The 22,592-nt window shown below is 41.2% G+C and overlaps 1 protein-coding gene across 1 annotated transcript in view; it reads right to left on the bottom strand.

Annotated features, from left to right (window-relative positions):
• odad2 (outer dynein arm docking complex subunit 2) overlaps positions 1–22,592 on the bottom strand; it is a 34,690-nt gene extending 12,098 nt beyond the window's left edge. Inside the window, exons 1-17 of the mRNA XM_035141928.2 lie at positions 22,528–22,592; positions 21,199–21,434; positions 20,668–20,825; positions 20,102–20,288; positions 19,800–19,906; positions 19,147–19,283; positions 16,648–16,764; positions 13,956–14,140; positions 13,329–13,445; positions 12,315–12,465; positions 8,471–8,617; positions 7,948–8,157; positions 6,692–6,925; positions 6,448–6,558; positions 6,146–6,300; positions 962–1,142; positions 254–315 (exon numbers count right to left, since the gene is read on the bottom strand). Coding sequence (XP_034997819.2) covers positions 254–315; positions 962–1,142; positions 6,146–6,300; positions 6,448–6,558; positions 6,692–6,925; positions 7,948–8,157; positions 8,471–8,617; positions 12,315–12,465; positions 13,329–13,445; positions 13,956–14,140; positions 16,648–16,764; positions 19,147–19,283; positions 19,800–19,906; positions 20,102–20,288; positions 20,668–20,825; positions 21,199–21,416 — 2,477 coding nt within the window. The 5' untranslated portion in view covers positions 21,417–21,434; positions 22,528–22,592. The remainder of the gene's footprint in view (positions 1–253; positions 316–961; positions 1,143–6,145; positions 6,301–6,447; positions 6,559–6,691; positions 6,926–7,947; positions 8,158–8,470; positions 8,618–12,314; positions 12,466–13,328; positions 13,446–13,955; positions 14,141–16,647; positions 16,765–19,146; positions 19,284–19,799; positions 19,907–20,101; positions 20,289–20,667; positions 20,826–21,198; positions 21,435–22,527) is intronic.

Genomic DNA, 22,592 nt, shown 5'->3' with positions numbered 1-22,592 from the left:
CATCAGCCCGTGACAGGTTAATGATACAGGAGTTGTGTGTGTGTGTGTGTCATTCCCTTGTCAAAACATATGACATCAATACATGTCCGAAAATATGTTTTTGAAGCTAATGCAGTAATGTCAGTGAGTACGCCACTGATCACATTTTAGGAGACACCTCACACAGGGCTGTTTGCCTTGTGTAAACTGTACTGCAAATTTCAATAAAGACTATGTTAGCTTGTTGGACACACTGGAAGAGACAGAGACTTACGTCATGTTATCCCGGTCTATGGCACAAGCACCAACTGTCTTTGTCACGTTCACGAGCAGCGCCTGCGCACATGACACAAATAGAATGTACAGGGGTAAATCACACAAATAACATGTACACGGGTAAATGACAAAAATATAATGTGCATGGGGAAATGACACAAATAACATGTACATGAGCAAATGACAAAAATATAATGTGCATGTGCAAATGACAAAAATAGAATGTGCATGGGGAAATGACACAAATAACATGTACATGGGAAATGACACAAATAACATGTACATGAGCAAATGACAAAAATATAATGTGCATGTGCAAATGACAAAAATAGAATGTGCATGGGGAAATGACACAAATAACATGTACATGAGCAAATGACAAAAATATAATGTACATGGGCAAATGACAAAAATATAATGTGCATGAGCAAATGACAAAATATAATGTGCATGTGCAAATGACAAAAATAGAATGTGCATGGGAAATGACAAAAATAGAATGTGCATGGGGAAATGACACAAATAACATGTACATGAGCAAATGACAAAAATATAATGTGCATGAGCAAATGACAAAAATATAATGTGCATGTGCAAATGACAAAAATAGAATGTGCATGGGGAAATGACACAAACACCATGTCCATGTATGAATCAATATAGAAATATTCAACTTTAAATATGAATATATGAAGATTAAACTTGCCTGGTTTGTCTCGGTGAGCAGATTGATTAGTGGCTTGATGCCTTTACACTTGCGGATGATTCCCCTGTTAGCAGCTACCTTGGCAAATTCTCCCATCGCTCCAACAACGTTTACCAGCACATCTATAGGCTGATCAGTCAGCAGGCTAATCAGGGACTCCAGGGCTTTGTGTTCCTGAAACCTTCCAAGGAAAAAGAGGGAGAGGTAACATTGATTCATTACAAATTGAAGAATCTGCAGTCATACCAGTGGCCCCGAGACAGAGGGCTTTTGCACAGCTGCACTTTCAGCACACACATCAGCAATCTAAGATAGTAGCTCTGAAGTGCACTAACAAGCTCAACATTTTTCTACCATTATTTGAGTCCATAATATTGGTGCTTGGATCGAAACGCTAAGTGACAACATTAGCAATGAGCACAAAGTTCAGCTGGATGATTAGAATGTTGTTTTGTTTTACTTACTTACCCTAACTAAGTACTGGATAATAACATAACCTAATGATGGCACTAGATGAGGAATTAGGGTTACTATAATTTAAACTGCGGAGAACACAAATTACTGAACGGAAATAAATTGCATTCACAAATGTCAACCTCAAGCTGTGGGATACATCACCTGGTAAACCATGAATGCAGGTACCAAATTTAGAAAAACTTTGACCTGCTGTTGGTGCTAAACTAAAAGCCAGGGGATCATCCAACTCATTATGATTTAACCCCTTGTGGACCACGGATTTTATGATAATGTGTCTATTAATTGTTTGCATATTTCATTCCGGACCGTTATTCATGGTGCGATCAGCAGACTGATAAAGATTGATATCACGGGAGCCACACGACTATTATGGCTACCGATAGTCCAAGTGACAAACAGTAGCTGCAGTGCTTACTGCAACCCAGTGGCACAGACAGTTTTCCCACGACTGCTCACAGTTGTCCCTTGTATGTATTTTGCATAACCCAAGTTTTGCTGCGGCTTGGAAACTCTCCCTCCCTCTTTTGCTGTGATTTTGCCTTGTTTGCCAGTGCTATAGAGTGGTAAACTATAGTAAACATTTAAAAGGGATATAATGTGGTCGCGAAAAACCTCAACAAACCTCTGATGTACAGTTAAGTTCTATGACTGTTTTTATTCACAGTTACGGTTGCTGGCATCATGGACCGTAAGCTATTGTAGATGGCCAAGGTCATTTGGTTTTGGTCAGGGTCCACCGAGAGACAGCCTATTCTTGCAAGTGAAAACACTGCTAATGAACAGAGGAGCTGCCAATGTTAACTTCAGTGAAGTTCACCATAAGAAAAACAATGGTTTCCCTATGCCATCACTGAAGTGTCATCTGCAGCTGACTACAGTAGAATTATCTTGTAATCACAGACATAACTTTTGATAAATGAACGGTAAGTCATGTCTGTTTTTGTTAGGCCGGTCCCAACTGAAGTAATTACGTGATGGCAAGAGTAACATTACACAAAGAAGCCCGGAGCAGCTTCCACTGCAAACACTGGGCTCCACGCAACTGGGAGCTCCATTAAGGCCTGTACGAAGACACAGGAACCACAGTGGGGCTTCTGTGCAGCAGACTTTTATGATTGATTGTCTGCCTTTTCCTTTCCTCATTCATCTGCACGAGTCATACATTCAACTATAAGTGCAGAACGCTTAAATACTGACAAGGGTTTTTTAATGCGGAGCCCAAGTGAAAGTGAGGCATTTCAGGGAGCCTGAGTCGCTTATCAATCACAAAGGAAGATAAGAAGCGGAATTAACCTGAAATGTATCAGACAGATGGATCTACGTGAAAGAAGACAACAGATCAGAATAACTTGGGTGAGCAGAGACGTTCTGTGAGGTAAGGAGAAGAATCATTCGGAAGGGTAATTATGGTCTGCTCATCACAGGGCTGGAACAAGATGGAGGGGTAGTCGGTAATTGGAAGCGAACCCCACAATCCTGACCCCAAACATTACTGCACTGGCAAATACAGTCTAGGACTTGGCAGTTGTGACTTTCCATTGCAAAGTTATTCCGTCACCCTTTTGTTAAGGGTTTTTACAGCATTTTTCTGTGTCCATAACACCTCTATAATATACAGGCTCTCATGGCCACATATTGATGCATCCATAAATCTGCACAAAATTATGTTTCAGTGTTTCCCAGCAGGACTTTTACAAAAGGATTTTCCTAGTGCAAATAACCTTGGTTCAGGTACAGCCATCTCTGTAGCACTGGAACGAAATGGATACGATAAACACAAGCTTATGTGGTCTTTTAACATAGACACTCAAGTTATCAATGTCATTTTATTTTAGGGCATCAATCATCTTTCATTTTGATGCATCATTAATCAGGAAAATGGATAACACATGGCTGCTACTTGTCTTCACTGGAGGTTGCCCCCTAACCAGTATACTGTCCATGCACCATGCAAATCATCAGTCACATAAAAGTAAAAATCATGTTGTTGCTCTGGTTTCATTTGAGCGTATACTTATTGAAAGAAAAGAGGGGGGGAAAATCCAAATCTCTGTCTCCTATTATTTCTGCGAGCAAGCAACATTCCAAAATGATTTTCATTTCAGTACACCACTCAGCTTATGATTGATTCTGAAATGAGCGCATGCCCCGAAAACCCTGTCACCATTAGCAGCGTTTCCTTTTTGACAGTAATGGCTCGGTCACTCCATTCCAAGCTTTTGCCCCGACCCAGACAATTTAAGTGATTCAAATAAGCCCGAAGGACTATGAAAAAACAGATCCACTTACGCATTCAAGTGTGCATTAAATCATTTCTCTGTGCATCGCGCTAGTTTCCTGCTGAGGAGGAGGCCACATTTCACCTTCACTCACACCCAACTGGCCACATCATCCAAAAATACAAAATAAAACACAACACACACACGGAACCCTACTCACTTCACCGCCTGTGGTAAGCTCGCTCAGGCAACCCTGCGACATGCTAAATTTGGATTGAAGGCTCTGATATCTCGTGTTGGTTAATGTCACTGAATGTGGTTCACATGTGATTATAATTATTTCTATTATTGTTATATTCAGTAGTAGTAGAACTGTTTTACATCGCTGCAGTGTGACAAGTCATTACGTATGGCACAAGGCCTGCACTGGCAGCAAGTGTATTAAACTGCCACATTACTCATGGCCAGCGCAGTTAACTTGTTTCATCGTCATGCCAAGCTGGAGTCAGACGGGCTCCCAATCTGTGCCAACGTTTTTTTTTGGGGGTAAAATATTTATTACAAAGCCATCTGAAAAGCTCTGTTTTGAACCATGAAAATAGAAAAATAGAACTGTCTGTCGAAGCAAATGAGGCTATTATCTTTAAATAATCGGCTAAATGAATTCCCCCAAATGATTTTCTTTCATGGTTGAATAGACGGCGATCTGTCCGTCTTGCTTTAAAAGAATGTTGCCGTCATGTTTCTGCTTCTGCAAAGGAATCCTCACTTAACTGGATGTGGCAGCAGACACTCAGCTCCAGTTGGGAGGACTTAACTTAGACTTTAAATGCAGGATATCATTCTGTCGTTTGTGATATATGAAGTGCAGAAAGATCTGTGTGAGTGCTGCTAAGCCGTTTTTTCTTGTTATTTTTAGAGTTCCACTGCAGTTTTAAACTGTACAGAGTTTCTGAGTCAGAAGAGAAACATTTACACACTCTCACCTCAGCAAAAGTCCTTAAATTCTTCATCATGCAAATTATAAAACACAATGTCTTATCACTGTCTTGGCTCCAGTGGAGAGAAACAGTTTGAGTCGAATTAATGTCTTACCAAGGTATAAAATAACTGCATGTGCTTTCTACATTATGTCCCCAGCCTCACAGTGAATAAGAAAATAAACACAGCAAATCATTCTTTCAAGAGCGAACTGGAGGATGTATGGAGGAAATGTATGGGGCTGCCAGGGCACAGTCTCAGGGCATTATTAATTTTAAAGGGGAAATTACGAACTTGTCTAACATTTAAACACTTAAAAGTGCAAGTCAGAAACTCTCCAGAAATGTCACTGCAGAATAACCAGGCTAAATGACACTTAAATAAACTTCTGCTTTACATGACAAATTATTAAAAGGCTCTGTCATATCGAGGCCGACTCTGTCAGCATGCCTGATTGGTTCAGTACTAACAGCCCTGGATTCGCATATCATTCTACAAAATCAGCCTTTGTTAGAGGTGGAAAAGATTCAATTCTAAAGGCGAAAACTCATTAAAGATCTGAGCTAATAAGGAACCTAACAAAACTTTTTCAATCAAATAATAACTTCACATAGACACAGTGGTGAAGGGGAGCAGGACATGACATCAGCATCAGGAAAAAGTTAAGAATGAATGAGAGCCAGCATAAAAGTAACATATGTGATGATGGCATGACAAAGACTGGAATGGCACTAATAGAGCACATGCATTACACTAGATCCAGATTTCATATTTGGAACTGCACCAGATTTCTCACAATCATAACTGTCAGTCCCCTAAACATGCCTGATTAATTTCATCAAGATCCATGAATTATTCTGTAAGAAATCAAAGAAAATGTTGAAAAACACCCTATCTCACAATTTTAAAGAAAGGGAAAAAAATAATCCTGTATCCGCACCAACTTGTTATGGGGTCTTTCCTAACCGATACCGCATCCATGCACCAAAATGTGTGGATATCTGTCCAGTAGTTTTTGCTTCATTCTGCTTAATAACAGACAGACACACAAACAAACGTGCCCTCCTAGGTAGAGGTAACACAAGTTGGCTGAACCCCGTCAGTTCTATATCCACTGCTGCCATTACTGCTTCCACACACTAACAGGCTGCTGTTGCCACATCAGCTTTGTAAAAAGTTATGCGAACATGTGGGTGAAATGCAGAATCACTATTAACCCCCTGTCTACATCGAGCCTCATTAGATTGCTGTACTTACAGTAAGTCATTTCTCAAAGTCACACTAATCTGGTACTACTAATTCCGAGCACAGAGGCATACATTTAAAAAGGTATGGCTAGAATAGGGTTCCGTATCTGTGGTGTGTTAAGTCTTGGTGCATCTTACTGTGCATGTGTTTGTGAGAGAGAGAGAGAGAGAGAGAGAGAGAGAGAGAGAGAGAGAGAGAGAGAGAGAGAGCATGTTTTTTACTGAGGGGTAATATGGTGAGAGAGTGAGTCAAGTCATACTTAGCCACGTTCTTCTTGCAGATGGAACACTTCCAGATGGCCCCGGTGGCTGCGGCCAGGAGCTTCTTGTCATTGGCCTTGCCCAGCAGTGAGACCAGTGGCTCCAGACCATTGTACTTACGCACCAGGTCACTGGTCTGCTTGTCCTCTGCACACTGCAACGCAAAAGAATAAAGATGTCAAGAGCTGCAACAGTTCCTTTACAGTACCAGTCTGATTGGGAGGAAAAAGACATAGCAGATCATTATTTTCTTCCAGTTCATTATATTATTTCACAGTGTAGAAGTGGGGAAAACAGGTACCTTGAAGATTGCACTTGCACAATGCATTTGTAGCTCATTGTTGTCACTGCTTAGGTTTTTGACCAAATCCTTGATCATGCCCTCAGTCTTAATGGCAATCCTGTAGCATTCCTGTGTCGATACACAAATTTAACATCCACGTAAACACGAGTAACCTAAATCAACATCAACCAGCAATTTTCCCCCTTATATTTTTCTCATTTCTCAGCCACAGAATGTACAATCCTATGCCCCCCCCTCTCACCTCTGAGGCACACTCCTGCAGGGTGCCCACCACAGGGATAAGCATGTTCACATCCGGCGACTTGAGCAGTCGTCCCAGCAGCGGGATGCCGCCGGCCACGCGGATGGCCTCCTTATTCCTGTTGCACTTGCTGCAGCTCCAGAGCGCTAAAACTCCGCAGTGGGCCACCTCCACATCCTTCTCCTGGTTTGGACTCATGTTGGCTAAATTCGGCACGCAGTCCAGCAGCTTTACCTGAGCACAGAGACAAGGTACACAGACGCACATGTGGATAAACACAAACATAGAAACGTGTCCAGGCATGCAGGCCGACCACACATGTTTAGGCAGAAAAACCTCCATACACACATTTACACAAACTTGATGAACTCGACACAAATTCGAAGACTCTGAAACGTTTGCTTGCAGGATTCGGGGGGATAATGGATGGTGTCAGATGGGAATAGCAACTTGTTGGCTGTGATTAAGGGTGTAATTAAAATTCTATTACTACTGAGTCTGCAAGGACGAAAAAGCCCGAGATTTTAGCAGTGGAAAACTGAAAAGCCCAGTGTGACGGTTTATGGCCGTCATTCAGTGTGCTAATCTATCGTTCCTGACCAGTGAGACAGAGTAGGCACAGCTATTACCCACAGCACAGTTCAAAGGTGGTCTCATAGCAAAGCATGAAATTAATCTGCCTACATGAGTGACTCGCACATGAGAACATCCGATCTGGGGCTGAGGAAAATATACAAGGCATGCGGGCTTTAATCACAGGTCCCTTTGTCAACAAACATGAATGCAGGTCAGAGGATGTGAGGGACATTCTATCTGTTTTACCACAACACCCATTCGGGGGTTGTTTTTTTTAAATGGATGGCGCACTACCTGGCATCTGCTGTACAGAGTGCAAACGGAACGAGCGGATGATTGATTTGCTGTGCATCAAAACAGTTCAGCATAGTTTGGATATGTGTTTTACACTCTGAATTAAAAGCAAATAGTAATCATAATATGTGGATCACCATCCGGTCCGTCCACAGCTTCCAAGATGTCTGTGGTTCAGTACAAAGTATTTCGGTTGAATCACACACTAGCTGACACAGACATAGACTGACAAGTGTGTTAATGGAAGAAAACTGCCAATGTGGGACATAACATTTTTTCCAATAATGCCAATAGAGAAAGATCAGGTTCTGGTTTGTAGTTTTCTCTGCTGTACAAGAATCACGTTGCACAAGCCTGAATTTACATTTTTCTGTCCTAATACTCACCAGTTTCCTGATTCCGCCGCATCGCCTGACGGTTGTCCTGGCCTTGCGGAACCTGGCCACGTTGGCGATTGTCTCAGCAGCTAAGGCCTTGAGGTCCTTGTATGGCCTGTCCAGAATTTTCACGATGCTCTGCAGACCGTCCATGTCAAGAATGGTCTGACAGATTAGCATATTGTGACTAATCTTTCGTAGGACTTTCAGAGATCCAATCTAATCACAAACACACACACACACAGCAAACATTAACAGTAAGTACAATACCTTAGTTTGATGGAAACTGTTGTGTCTATGCCAACCGGAGGCCTCAATCCAATAGTAAAAAATAAAAGGAATAAAATCTGGTTTAAAAAACAAGCACACATGTCATTAGGCATACTGGAGAGAAATTGTTACCCTGTGTCTTTAAAGGAACGTTCTCTGCCCAGCACTAGTGTGTCTGTCACTAAAACACAGGCTGGCACACACACAGGATTCTGTTCATGCCTGCGGGCCATCCAGGTCCAGCTTTGGCACAGCTACTCACTTGGCATTTGACTTCATCTGAATCCAGCAAGTTAAGGAGGACTTCAATGCCACCTATGTCCCAGATGTCCAGTTGGCAACCCTCCTGCATCAGATTTAAGTCCAACAGGGCACACAGGCAGAGCACGGTGGCGGTCTGGTCGCCTCTCTGAAAAGATAATGCCAAACATAAATGAATGAAAATTGGAGGCAAAGAGGGAGAGAAGAGGAGAAAATGACCCTCCCCGCCTCGCCCTCATGATACCGCTCCTGCTGGGGTTGTTTTGTTTATTCTGCAGCCTGGTAAGGGTTTAGCTTTGTGGAGGTAACCACTGATGGTGAGAAATGATTTGTTAACAGAGGATTGAGCTCTGACAACAGTGTCAAGCTTAGAAACCATTAGACTTTGCCTTTAAGAGGAAAAACACTATTAGCGCTAACACCCTGATTCTAATGATGACATAGTTTCATCCATGAGGTGAACTCGACATCAGCCACTTCAAGATGCTTCACGCATTTTGTATCTTCCTTTGCTGCAGGTGTCCTGGACTGAGCTGACTAGAATGCTGAATGGAGGTCTTACTCTAGTTTGGTTCGTCTGCAGCAACAGACTAGATTCTCCAGACACGGATTGCCCTGCCTGAGCTACTCCACGCCTATAAATCACTGCATTAAGCAGATGGGAGCAGGGATATGGTTAATAGGGCTGTAAAACGATACCCTGTTGACCTCAGGCTTCTTTCTTAATAAAGTTAGGGTTGCTGTATGTATATTGTACATTGTTGGCTTGGATGTCCTGCCAACAGGGGTGGACGTGTATATTGAGCAATAGCGTTCAGATACCTAAGAGTGGAGACTCGCGCCACTGCCAGTGCTTCATTGAACTGGGTCTTGGCAGAGGCCGAGCCATAGAGGATGCATGAGGTTTCTACAGCAGAGGGAAGGCCACTAACGACAAGAACAAACCCGACCTCCTGCTCTACTCAGGAAAGGTACTGGAGGGACAGAATGATTTATTACTGCTGTTTTTTTACCTCATATTTGACATTAGATCTCCTATAACTTGATCACTTAATAGGCCTTGCCCTCATAAAACGAGCACAGTGCATGCTGAGAAAATGTCTATTCACCTTTTTTTTGGTTGAAAAATCTGCTTAATTTAGGAATTTTATGATTTAATTATTCTTGTGAGTAAATCAGGTAGTAAATGGATTATAAACTGTTTAAATCAAATGTTTCAACTGAATGCTACAGTTATTTAAATTAAAAAGCATCAAAAATGTCTTGATGACTTAGAGCATAAATATCTAGAAATAAAATTATTTTGAGAAAATGAACTGATATTGGCTGCTGGTACTGGAGACAGGATTTTGAGTAGCGACCAGTAGAAAAGTTCTCATTTGAGAAGATAGGGGCAGCAGTACTGTGACTGCCCAGCAGAGGGGGAGCAACCTTAGTGAGGCCGGAACACAACAACGTGTCAGGACCCAGATCCCCCCTTTTAATCTATGATATTTTTATTGATGGCAACAGAAGCATCATTTTAAAATGCACTTTTGAAAGCTGTTTCATAATTCTTTCTTTTGCTGTGACTATTTAAAAAAAAAGAGGAGATAATCAAAAAAACATCTGCTCAGAAAGAACAAATAAATTATATAAATTAAAAAGAGATCAGTAATGAAAATGTTAACAAGACCCAGTATTGAAATGTTTACCTGTTAACTGGTAACATATTGTATATCAGACACAATATTTATATATTTTTTTGAGAGTATGAAAAATTGTTTGGTGTTTGGAAAGCCAGCAGCCACCCTAACTGATAGCAGCTGGGGAGTTTTGTTTTTTATTTAAACTGAGACAAAACATTCAAATTATCATTTGTGGCTCTGTTGCTGAACTTAACATGTGAAATGTTTCAGTACGGACGTACTCAGTAAACAACCCTTTCTCATTTTAACCCTTCTCTTAGCAAAGTTATTAGATTAATTTTCTCAGGTCTATATGCTGTACTTGTATCATATATACAGAACTCGGACTATAAAAATAAATGCTTAACTGTGGAGTATGATTAAATGCCTGCTTATACTGTGGCAATGATGCATTAAAAGCTAGAATAAGAAGGGTGAGTTATGTTTAAATCCATTCATTTCAATTTCTCTCCTAAAACACATACAGTACACCCACACAATCACGCAAACATAAACCCATAGACTTAAATGTGCATGCTTGATTTTGCGAGAGACCATGTAACCATTTCATAGTCGCAGATCTCCAGTCACACAGGCATTAAAACAAACACGTCGGAACCCTGGGCAAATATTCCTGCATAAATATCATTAAAACACAAAACAGAACATCCATGTGTCGCTTTCTGAAAGTGTTAAACTTCCTAGAGTACAAACGGCTGTCTATAGCGCGAGGGAGAAGGGGAGGGGGGGGGAAAGATCTCCTCCTAAAATAAAACAGATATTTAACTTGGCTCATGGTAAGTTTCAGCGTCTGATGGTAATGATATTATAAAATGACTACTGGACAAACCCCATAAATAACTGAACTGTGTGGTTTCCAAAGAGATAGAAAGCCGGGACATGTTGGTTACTGCAGTGCTGCGTTGTGCTGAAGCAGGAATACACACAACCCTAAAGCTCACAATCCCGCTAAAAAACTATAAAAAATACAAACCAGTGATGTTTTTTTTTCCAACAAAATTTGCCTCTTTCATATCGTTTACATCATCCTTTTTTCTTTTCTGGAAAGGAGCAGCAGCCTGGTTTTAGAGTGGGAATTTCCTTCCATTATATTCTGTTTAGCTTAGCTAAAAATATCTGCCTCAAATTGAGCTTTACAGCAGCATTTTCTATAAAAGATTTACTCCGTTGCACTGTGAACAATTGTATTTAGCAGCAAGCCACATAAGTCAGAACACGAATCTGTCGGTAACGTAAAGAAATCCTATACTTTATGAAAATATGTTACGTGCACTATGGCTACACATTAAAAACACCATTTTAATGTCTTTAAACTGAGGCAGCATTGAAGGTATTTTACTGCTGTACACAATGGGATGGGTGTGCAGCTTGCAACAAAACAGATTCCTGTCAAAGTAAAGCAAAAGCAGTTTGTTCTAATATAGTCTGTCTCAATGATATTGTCCAGATAAACAGACAATAAGGACGACTGAGTGAGGCAGGTCATAGGTATTCCCAGCCAGTCTGGGTTAGTGGCGTTTCTGTCCTCCTTTCTCTCCTCCTTTCTTTCCCTCCCATGTTTTGACACATTAATATTCACCATATGCCCTGTCAGACCTATCACAGGCGTGATTTCATTTTTATGCTTTTTGCGGTGTGGGCAAACAGCGCGTACAGCTGCTGCCGTCAGACATTACTTTCCCCTGTGCCTTGGCTCATGTGCAACCAAACAGGCTTGTGTCAGAAACCAGGAATCTCCGAGCCGAGCCAACCACTTCAATAGGCATCTTCCTGCAGAGCACCGCTTTAAATTGGAGCAACGTTTACTTAATTTCATCGAACTTAACGTCTTTTTTTAATGAGTGGCACCTTGGTATGACTGAGGCAAAACAGACAGGTGGGATTATGTGATTGGAACATTACTTTTTGTCGTACAGTCAATTCTAAGTTCTTCCACAAGTCCATGACTAAATATTATTTTCCACGCTCCGCAGTTCAGGCGAGGGTTTTGAAATTTAAACACTGATTTAGGTTTGCATCGAAATTCTCAGGAAAGGTGCATGGACTTTCCTCTCAGTTGTGCCCCCCCCCTCACCTCCAGTCTGTACACATCAAATTTTTGGGCTTTAAATCCATTAGAAATAGTAGAAAAAAGTACTGAGGGTGACAATCTCATACCTTTAAGAACTTGAGTAGTTTGTAGATCTGCCAGTAGTCAGGGGACTGTTCTGTCTTAATCTGCAGCCGACGGTCTGACAGCTCTTCATCCTCACTCTCAGTTGAACTGTCACTGGACAGCTCCCCCGTCATGGCTCCTGCTGGGGTTTTACTGACCAACAGATAACAATGCACTTTTTAACACAGATAACGATCTACAAGGTGTGGGACAGTGTAATAACTGGATAACACATAGGAAAAGAGATTTCATGCTATTATATTCTATCCTTCTGTCCGGCTGGGTTTTAAACGTAAAAACAGCTTGTTCATCCCACACAAGGAGACCGATTAAGGATTATAAAATTCAAGTGTCAAATTTGAACTTCCTCAGAATCTAAGCAGCAGGAAAAGAAAGAGTGGAATAATGTTATGTGAAAAAACTCTTGCTCGGCTGTTGATGCAAACAGAAATGCAGATGGCTTTTTAAAGCTGCTCCGGCCGCTTGGAAAACAGTATCCTGAAAACTGGGCACTGCGGAGTAATGAAATTTGGTACACGTTCAGATGGGGCCACTGAGGGACAGTTCCTGTGTACATCGAAATAGAATTTCCAGGGGAGCACATTATCGGACGGAGCCAGCTGATATGAGGGAGTGTTTTCCAGGAAGAAACACGATAAACCCTGAACAAGAGCTTCATGAATTTGCCAGGCCTACACACGGTCCTGCGTGGTGAATGGGGAAAACTGAGGAAATGCACCCTGAGGTCATTTTTTGCTTGCAAGAAAAAAATCGTAACAGAGGCTAGAATCCGCTGCGTCAATTTCTGATAAAAAGAGTACGTATAGATTGTCCGACAAATGACAAAAGAGCTGGAGAAGGAAAATGCTTGTACGTATATATACAGGTCATACTTTCCGTCAGAACTTTAACCATTAGTAAAACAGTATTTAGTTCATCTTTATGTAACTCCATCTACAGAGAAAGAAAAAGCCCTTATAGATTAAAACAAAGCAGAACTAACTCAAGATACTTACCTTTTCTGGGGAGTCATGCGTCCAGGTAAAGAAGACAAAGAGAATTCTGCTTTCATCTTGCTCTTGGCTCCTGTTGCCTGCTTTTTCTTCTGTCCAGGGTTGTTTTCCTCCACTTTTCTGTAATGATGTGAAATAAGAACCATTATGCCGGCTCCCATTTTGAAAATTGATATTTTTCTGATACAATCATTATATAACAACTTGAGACTAGAGTTATACAGGTTTTCATTTTAAGCAACTGAGATACTTTTATCTTGAGCCAGTTTCTTCTCAAATGGGTACGGATATCACAAGATACAGCTGCAACAGCTCAGCCCTGCCTAGATCTATCTATCAATCAAAGACCATATGTGATGGATCCTCTGGGGATTTTTTCAAAGACCGTTTTCCAAGCTTTCTCTCTGTAATGGGGCAAGTAGGGTTCCCCACTGTGAACGTATTTATTAACTCTGATCATTGTAAGTGGAAATATTTTCACTTGTCCTAAAATTTACAAAACATACAAGCATGTCTTTATGATTTGTGGCTGCTGGCACACTGAACACACCTGGAATCACCTTCATCTGAAGCTCCTCTCTTCAGCAAGAGGGAGCCTGAAAATATTTCAGGATGGGAGCTATAACTTACCCACATGGAGACACGAGACCTTGATTACTCCATCTTGGAGATGGTTCATATTTCTTCCCGCCAGGTTGAGACCTCTGGGGTTGGCCTTGTTCCTCCATTTGAACAGATTTCCTTTGCTGGGTCTTCTGTGTTGATGGGAGTTGTTGGCTCTTTTGCGGCTTGGATGTCATGTCCTTCTTTGGCATCTTGGAAACAATTTGTGGGTCGAAAACAATTGCCTTGTAACAAAACAGTTCAGAAGAGTTATACTATACTTCTTCTTCTTCTTTGTTTGGTTTATTGGTGGGTTATTGCCGAGTGGAATCCAACTCAAGGTATATTACCACCATCCACTGTGTCTACATCAAAAACATAAAAATAATAATAGTGGCTTCAAAGTAAAGGAGAAATGGAATGTAAAGGAATGCCTTTGAGTGCAAACTGCAGTACCTCTAGGAATGGTGCACCAACACAGTAGGTGGTGTAAATGCACCTTGGCGTTGGTTGCCACCCGCCAATAAACCAAACAAAGAAGAAGACAAACACAGTAGATGGTGGTAATGTACCTTGGTTACCACCTGCTAATAAATTGGATTAGAAGAAGAAGAAGAAGAGGGAAATTTGTAAAATTACTGACATCAAAGGACTGACATCAGAGGAGGTGTCCTGTTAACATACAGGGTCCCATTGAAATCCATTAGTACTGAATCAAATCAATCAAATAGACTTTATTGTCACCAAGGGGAAATTTGTCTTGGGCCGAAGTGCTGCAGCAGTTGCAGAAGAGTGCATTGTACAACAAACAACAACAACAAAGAAAAAACAGTACAGAAAGACAATAAGAATGTTGACGGTTGTGTATATGGGAAAGAAGAAGAGGAAGTAGGATATTGAATAAAACAGTGGATGGTGGTAATGCACCTTGACATTGGTTGCTAGAGGAGTACCGTCCCAAAATTGCATACAGAAGAAGAATAACTCGAAGGAATTCCTCCCGAGAAATTTTGTGTGTGCTTTATGCTTGGTGCGTGTCTTTGATGCTCATGTTGCCAGTATTAAGTAATAACAAAGTGTAGATGTGAATTGATTTAAACCGCTTTCATTCTTTGTGTCAGTTCATTCATTTTGTGTCATGCAATAAGTTCCTGTCATGTAACCATCTGGGGCTTTTATTCTGAAAACCTAGCTTCTATACAGGCTTCCTTTTGAGGTCTTATAACCATTTGGGCCTTTTATTTTGAAAATCAAGCCTATATTTGGGCATTCTGGTAAGGTCCACTAACCATCTGGGGGCTTTTATTTTGAAATTCCAGCCTGTTTCTGACACTGTGTGTGTACCTTAGTTCTGAATGTGTGTGTGTCATTGTTGTCACATCCCATGGGAACTGCTCAATGCTAACTGCTAAGTGCTGTTTGAGGAGAGCAGTAGTAGTGAACCCTGCAGTGGTAGCAGAATTAGTAATGTTAGTGGCAGTTACTTGTTATTTGTTGTTAATAGTTGTTATTGTTATTTCCTTCTTGTTCTTAAGATAAGATGGTCCTTTATTAGTCCCACAACAGGGAAATCTGTAAAAAAGACCTGTTTACAGATGGTTTCCGAGCCCGTTATCTCTTATATGCCAAGCCAGCGCTCTACCATTTGAGCTGCTCCACGTAATAAACAGCTGACTTTTTCTTTATTCGGTTTATTGGGGGGTGTCAATCAATGTCAAGGTGAATTACCGCCAACATGTACAGTTATGGTTAAAACTTGTTTATTTAAACCACAATGTGATTGAATGTTACAGCAGTCTGGTTTTGAAAGGAGAACAAGTGCGGGAAAAGGGGAATAGAGCAGGTAAAGAAAGAAAAAAAAGTTTACTATTGTGGGGAAAAGGTTGTTTGGTTCATTGGTCTTTCAAATGTCTTGGCTGTTTTAATATGGAAGTGAATGAAGACTTTTGTTGGTACTCCTTCCGTTTTTGAGCTCACAGAGCCAAAAGTCTCGGTCTGCTAGATTTCACAGTGCCATTTCTGCAACCAGCACGAATTTTCCTGCTATTTGAGCAAAAAAATTATGTATGAACAACTACATTTGTGAGTTTGAGAACAATTTTAAGAAAATAGTTTTAGAGGAATTTCAGACCTGCTCTCGCTCTAATGAGTGAGTCCCATTTAAAATGCATGGTCAATTTTGTCGCATTTCTTTGCGATTTTCGAGCAAACTGTTTGACTATGCACACCAGGGACACATAATGATAATAAGTATGCAGAATAATAGTATGTTTGCCTTGTGCTATGCACATCAGGCACACATATTAAATCACGCATATTTCAATCATAGACTATATATAAAGCTGGACCATACACTGTATATAAAGGATTTCAATGTCTATGTGTGCGTGTGTGTAAAGTGGGTGGGTGGTATGGGGGGCTCAATCTTTTTGATGTTGGAACAAAGAGGAGGTTGATTCAGAAATTTTTCAACATAGTGACAACCAGACACTAGCTCACTAGCGTGGAACAGCACAGACACTGATTACACAATCCTTACTCTGTTTATGAACGTGAGTCACACAGCATCAGTGATCAAATCAGAGGTTTAGAGGGACTGACCCGTTTCATAGGACAAAGAGGCTCTTCAACACCCACACATTGTTGAAATTCAACGCTACAAGAAAAGGGTTTTAATGTGTTGATGATGATAATTGCATCTGCCTGTATTCTGCTGTACCTGCTTGTTTATGTGCTCAGCGAAATATGGAGATCTGCTCTTCAGGAGTGTTAGCAGGTCTGTGTACGTATCACTTGTTCGCTCGTAGCCACTCTCCGCCCCCTCCTGTTTTATGCCCTGTGAAAACAAAGTGAAAAACAGCCTCATTATTTCCAAAAACCACAATCATAATGTGACCCACATGCCAGCCGACCTCAGAGAGGAAGTGTAAAACCATGTAAACCGCTAAATTAAGTTTAAGACACTACTGCTCTTTGAGGTGTCTCTTGCATCAATGTCCCCCATTTGGTTTTAGGTTGTGTGTTTTTTTTGACTTGGACGAACTATTTCCAGGTGGAGAAACAGAGACAGGAAACCGAAGGCTTGTCAGCAAAGTCACTGAAAAGTGAAAGGTGTTGAAGCGTGCACAACCTCGTGTGATGAAATGATTGCACACACTTGAAGAAAGATTACTGACATGTTTGGAATGTTTGAAGGGACAATGTGTTTGTTTAAATGTGGATGCATGTCAATGTTTTACTGTTGATACAAATATTAATCAGAGTATATTAACAATATATCAAAAACTTTAACTGTCTCTTGACAGTTCACATATTCTAACGTTGCACTGGCAATTTTTATGACCTTTTTGATAATAGTAATGACAATTTGCTCTTTATCACCTACACACCTGTTTGATACTGCGAGGGGCCGCACAGGACATAATATATTCCAGGCCTCCCACATACTAACATTCTCTCTCTCACATACACATGTTCTCCTTTCACAACAGTACAAACACATGATTTCACAAACATTTGTGTATTCTCACTCTTACTTACATACATTCTCCTTTCACTATGCATTTAATTCATTTAATTGTGACATCATGACATAACAACGGTCAATGGAAACCAAAATCATCAACCCATTGAGGGCTGGATTAAAAACCACACTGAAAAAAAAAAAAGTAAACAATTTAAAACACAGGCTGATCCAACTTCCTTCATCACTGCAACTCATAATGTTACTCAGTACTGTGTATGGCCCCTGCGTGCCTGTTCCAACAAAGTCTGGACCTGCTCCTGTTGAGTCGGTGGATGGGTGCATCAGTGAGCTCCTGGACAGTCTGCGGTGGTACTTGATGGCGTCGGATACACTGATACATCACGTCCTATAGGTCAGGGGAACGTGAGGGCCAGTCAATGGCATCAATGCATTCGTCATCCAGGAGCTGCCATCACACTCTGGCCACATGAGGCCGGGCATTGTCCTGCACCAGGAGGAACCCAGGGCCCACTGCAGCAGCGTGAGGTCTGACAATCGCTCTGAGGGTTTCATCCTGGTACCGAACAGCAGTCAGGGTACTGTAGGCTATGATATGGAGATCTGTGCGACCCATCAGGGTGAGGCTTATCCTCACCATGATGATGATGTTACAGGCAGCATAACATTCACCACGGCGTCTCCAGACTCTTTCACAGTTGTCGCATGTACTTAGTGTGAACCTGCTCTCATCTGTGAAGAGAACGGGGCGCCAGTGGCAGACCGGACAATTCTAGTGTTCTCTGGCGAATGCCAATCGGTGCTGGGCTCGGCTGTGAGCACAGGTTATGTTTGTATGTGAACAGAGAATATAAAATGAATGGTGTCACTGATAGTGTCATAATGCGTCTGTGGTTCAAATTGGCGTAACGTCTGCCGAGATTAAAAACAAAAGGGTCGTATGCAACTGATGGCTGGTTCTAACTCATCATGTAGTGGAGAGCATCAACAACTGTCTGTGTTTGTCAGCTGCAGCCGATGTGGATTTTATGTTGCTTAAACATTTTCACATTTTGTGCTGCTTTCTTCTGCCGTTAATTCTATAAGAACATGTATGATATAATACAGTTCAACAGCACACACACTACATCCTCCAAAGTTAGCACACAGTTGAATCCACAGCTCTCTGGCAATTTTAATTAACTATAATAACAAAGTTAAAAGTTAATAATCTAAATTTGAATGGGTCTACAGATTTCATATTACCTTACTTGATAACTATTTACTACTGGTCACTTTCGGTAGAGTTTTCACCTGGGAACAGCATAAATGCCTGGAAACAGATGTCATCTCTTCGGGTTGGGACAAAGTTGGGCACAAAAAAGCTTTTTAATGTTCTCGGGGCTCTCTTGGAAAAGAGATCTTAATCTCACTGAGACTGACTGATTAAATAAAGATTTAAATTTTATTAAAATGTGCTGCTCCTTCCAAGTGGAAGAATGTACAGGGGACCTAATATTGTCACAAGCAATTGTTCATGGTGAACAACAACTACACGCTCTCCTCAGAATGGCTGGAGCACAGAAACCATAGAGGTGGATACACTGACAATTCACTGACAGTGCAGAGGTTTTTGGTCTATTAGGTAATTATTAGCCAGAGAGTTGGTTTACCTTTTGATATGTGAAAATTCTCTCACACAGTAAAAGGAAACAGCATCACATAGACTGTTACAGTTCACAGTGCTTGTCTTACCGCGTTGAGATAAACTCCAGCGGTGCTGCAGGTGATGTGGAGGTCCTCGGTGTCACAAGGCTCAATTATGAGGTAACATATCTCACCATGCACCTGTCTCCACGGGGGGGCGCGGCAGCCGTTTGAAAATTCATAATCTAGAAAAGAAAACAAGGATTAAAGGAATGTGGAAATCCCCAAATTGCACCAAACTTTATAATATGTATTGTATCATGGCATCAAGTCACAATCACAAAGAGGATGACAGCACTCGAGCAGCATTTTCCCAGAACAGCTACGGTTTTACTTGCAATTAAATTCAACCACTAAAAACATCTTAGCGAACAGCCACCGTCATATTTCAAATCTGGTTTTAAGAGTATTTTTAAGGAATGTGTCCTTCAAGCTGGGAAACAGGGGACATAGGCAGCATTTATCACTTACTGTGCATATGCCAGTGAATGCTTTGTTAGAGAATGATAAATACACTGCAATTAGGCCAAAAAAACTGTCCTGACTAATGACTTAGTAAACTGTAATCTGACAGATATAATGACTTCCATGTCTTCCGTGGCGGCAGAACACAGGCTTTCCATGCTTTGGAATATCCAGCATTAGTGTTAATGGCAAATGCTTTACTCTGCAACCCAGTGACATGTGCAGATAATTCAAACCTGATGTGTATCGAACCGACTTCAACACCCTCTCGTCCCCTCCACTGCAGAATTGTTTCAGCGACTCCACGTCATTGTTTGCTGCGGCCGGGTCGAGCCTGACTTGTCTGTGACAAAAGAGAAAAATGGAGAAAAACAAAACAATAATCGAATTCATCTCGTTCATTCATGGTTAGTTATATAAACCTGCTGCTTCTTCCAATCAGAAACGACCACATATCTGAGTGGCTCTAACAGACAGAGGATAGCCGTTAGGATGGATGGGAAATCTGAATGAATTCTCAAGGAGTCAGAGAACCTACTCTGATATTTCTTCAAGCAGCTTGCTGAGGAGCTGTCGGTCCATATTTTGGAGCAAACGAAACAGCTTGACCTTGACCTCTGAGTCCTTTGCTGTGTCTTCGTCTACCGGATCGGTTTGGGTGTCCTCTCTCTCCAAGATGTCAGCAAAGCGAGGGCCAAGAATTTTAACCACGGCGTCTCTGTTTTCTGAACAATAACAGATTTGTTATAACTTAACAAATTTTCAGTACCAGATGCTGTTCGGCGTTTCTGAAAATGTGAATTGGGTTCAGTAACAAATCACTTTTCAACATTCCCTCTCTATTAAGCATTGACAATGCGCTATACCAATATTAATCATGTATTCCTCTGTTGGGACAAATATACTGATATCTCCTGTTAGCAGTGGCCTTAAAGTAAATACATATCTGTAGGGGAATTACCAATGGCACTATATCAAATGGTTGTAGAGAATAACAAGAAGGACAAACAAATGAAGTCTGTTGGTTGTGTGACGTATGCTCGTGGCTAGACTGCTTAGGATGCAAATCCTATTCAACCCTCATCTTGTGGTCATTGTGCTTACCTTCTAGACACGTTCGAGCTTCCTCCAGCTTCTTATCAGCTGCCAGATGAACTAGTTTAGAGAGCTGGCTGAAGCTTCGCACATAAACAGTCGGAGGAGACAGCCGGAGCAGTGGTTGCCCTTCACTGTCTTTCTCATGGGACTGTACATTGAATTCACTAGGGGGAGAAGAAAACACAAAAATGTAAATACCTAAAGTTTATCTCTACCATCATGTGTTTTATATTAGATTATGAATGCCAACATAATTAAGGCAGATCAGAGTCTGTATTAGTGTTTTTGTACTTCTCTACTTTCCAGCTACAGGATATAAAGCTAACCACACACTGAAAGTAGGCCAGGATTTCTGATGAAATCAAATGGAATGTCCTCAGTCTTACTGAAGCTGAAAAACAAATTAATTATAGCCTACTGCTTTGAGTATAGCAAAGGTAAAATACATTTGGACACCATGGTGACAGCATATCCTGCACAGACACGTAATACTGAAAGCAGTGGCCAGCCAGCTGCGAGCCTCATGATTAGACTAACCTGATGTCATAGTCTGTTTTGAAATCAGATGCCACTAAAGTGGTACTCCAGTGGAGGGGCTCCTCGAACACATGCTCGGCCTCCTGTGGGTGTCTGGAGACTAACTGCTCCACGGAGCGCAGCACTTCTTTCAGCAAGGACTCATTCATTGGCGTCAACTCCAGTTTGCCAGTACCAGAGCTGGTCCACTGGGCTGCCTTGGTCAGCGATACCCCCATTTCACCAGCCGGGAGATTCTGAAACCAAACAGTAACACGTGGCACTTTGGAGATGGACCTTTTGTGAGGACATTCAAAATGACCCTCTGAATTTTTTTTACCTCAACCAAGGAAGTTGTGTTTCATGTCTGTGTTTGTTTGTCTATAAATTAGCAAGATTACAAAAAAACTACTGGATCACCACACAACTTGGTAAACGGATGCGGTGTGGGTCAGGAAAGAACCAATTAAGTGTTGGTGCCTCCAGGAATTTTCTTTTCACTTTCTTTAACATTGCAAGATTTTTCAAAGAATTCCTTGATTTCTCCGAGAATAATTCATGGGTCTTGATGAAAAAACAATCCGGCAAGTTTAGGGGACTGACATTTAAGAGTTTGTCAAATTTGGAACAGATCCAAATAAAAATCCAGATCTAGTGAATTAAAATGTGGTTTCATGTCTTTTATACTCTTTATTCTTTAGATTATGCCCCATCACAGTATTTTAGTTGCTTACATTTCTAAAGGAGAGAAAAAAGAAAAAGGAGGTATCACTCAACTTTACAACGACCACTGTATTTCCCTGCATCTCTTCCCACCCACACTCCCAACACTGTTGATTAAAACCAGTCCATCAGCAGAAAAATGACTTTTCCTCAGAAATAAGTGTGTAAATAAATGTTTTACTTGTATTCATATACCCAATGGATATACAACTATATCCTAGTCCTACAAGTCCTCCTAGCCCTAACCTGACTATTATGTTCTCTAAACTAATTCTTACTTAACTCTTAAACTCACACTTTTAGACAACAGACACCACAGACACCACAGACATGCAGACAGGAGACCTACATCAGGTAATTCAACACATCTGTGTGTGAGCGGCCATGAGTGTAAAGGATGAAAACGCGAAGGCATCATTTATTTATAGATCTCATTAATGTGGAGGAGTTAGCGGTGTCTCCTGTGACTTCATTACACCTCTGTTCTTCGTGTGGTCTGTGTGTCAGAGTCACTAACTAGCTAACTAGCTAACTAACTAGCTAGCATCACTAACGTTAGCAGAGCTGACAGAGTGCGTTTCTAACATTAACTGCGTCGTGCGGATATGAGACGAAGAACAAACTTACCGTCAGTTTCAACTTCCTCTTCTTCTCCTTCAACTATCAACGGTGTCCATGGCAACGACAGGCTC

This window comes from Hippoglossus stenolepis, chromosome 19 (assembly GCF_022539355.2).
Source record: "Hippoglossus stenolepis isolate QCI-W04-F060 chromosome 19, HSTE1.2, whole genome shotgun sequence".
NCBI classification, from domain to species: Eukaryota; Metazoa; Chordata; class Actinopteri; order Pleuronectiformes; family Pleuronectidae; genus Hippoglossus; species Hippoglossus stenolepis.
Note: the sequence above shows the minus strand (reverse complement) of the source record. Positions and strands in the feature narration are given on the sequence as shown.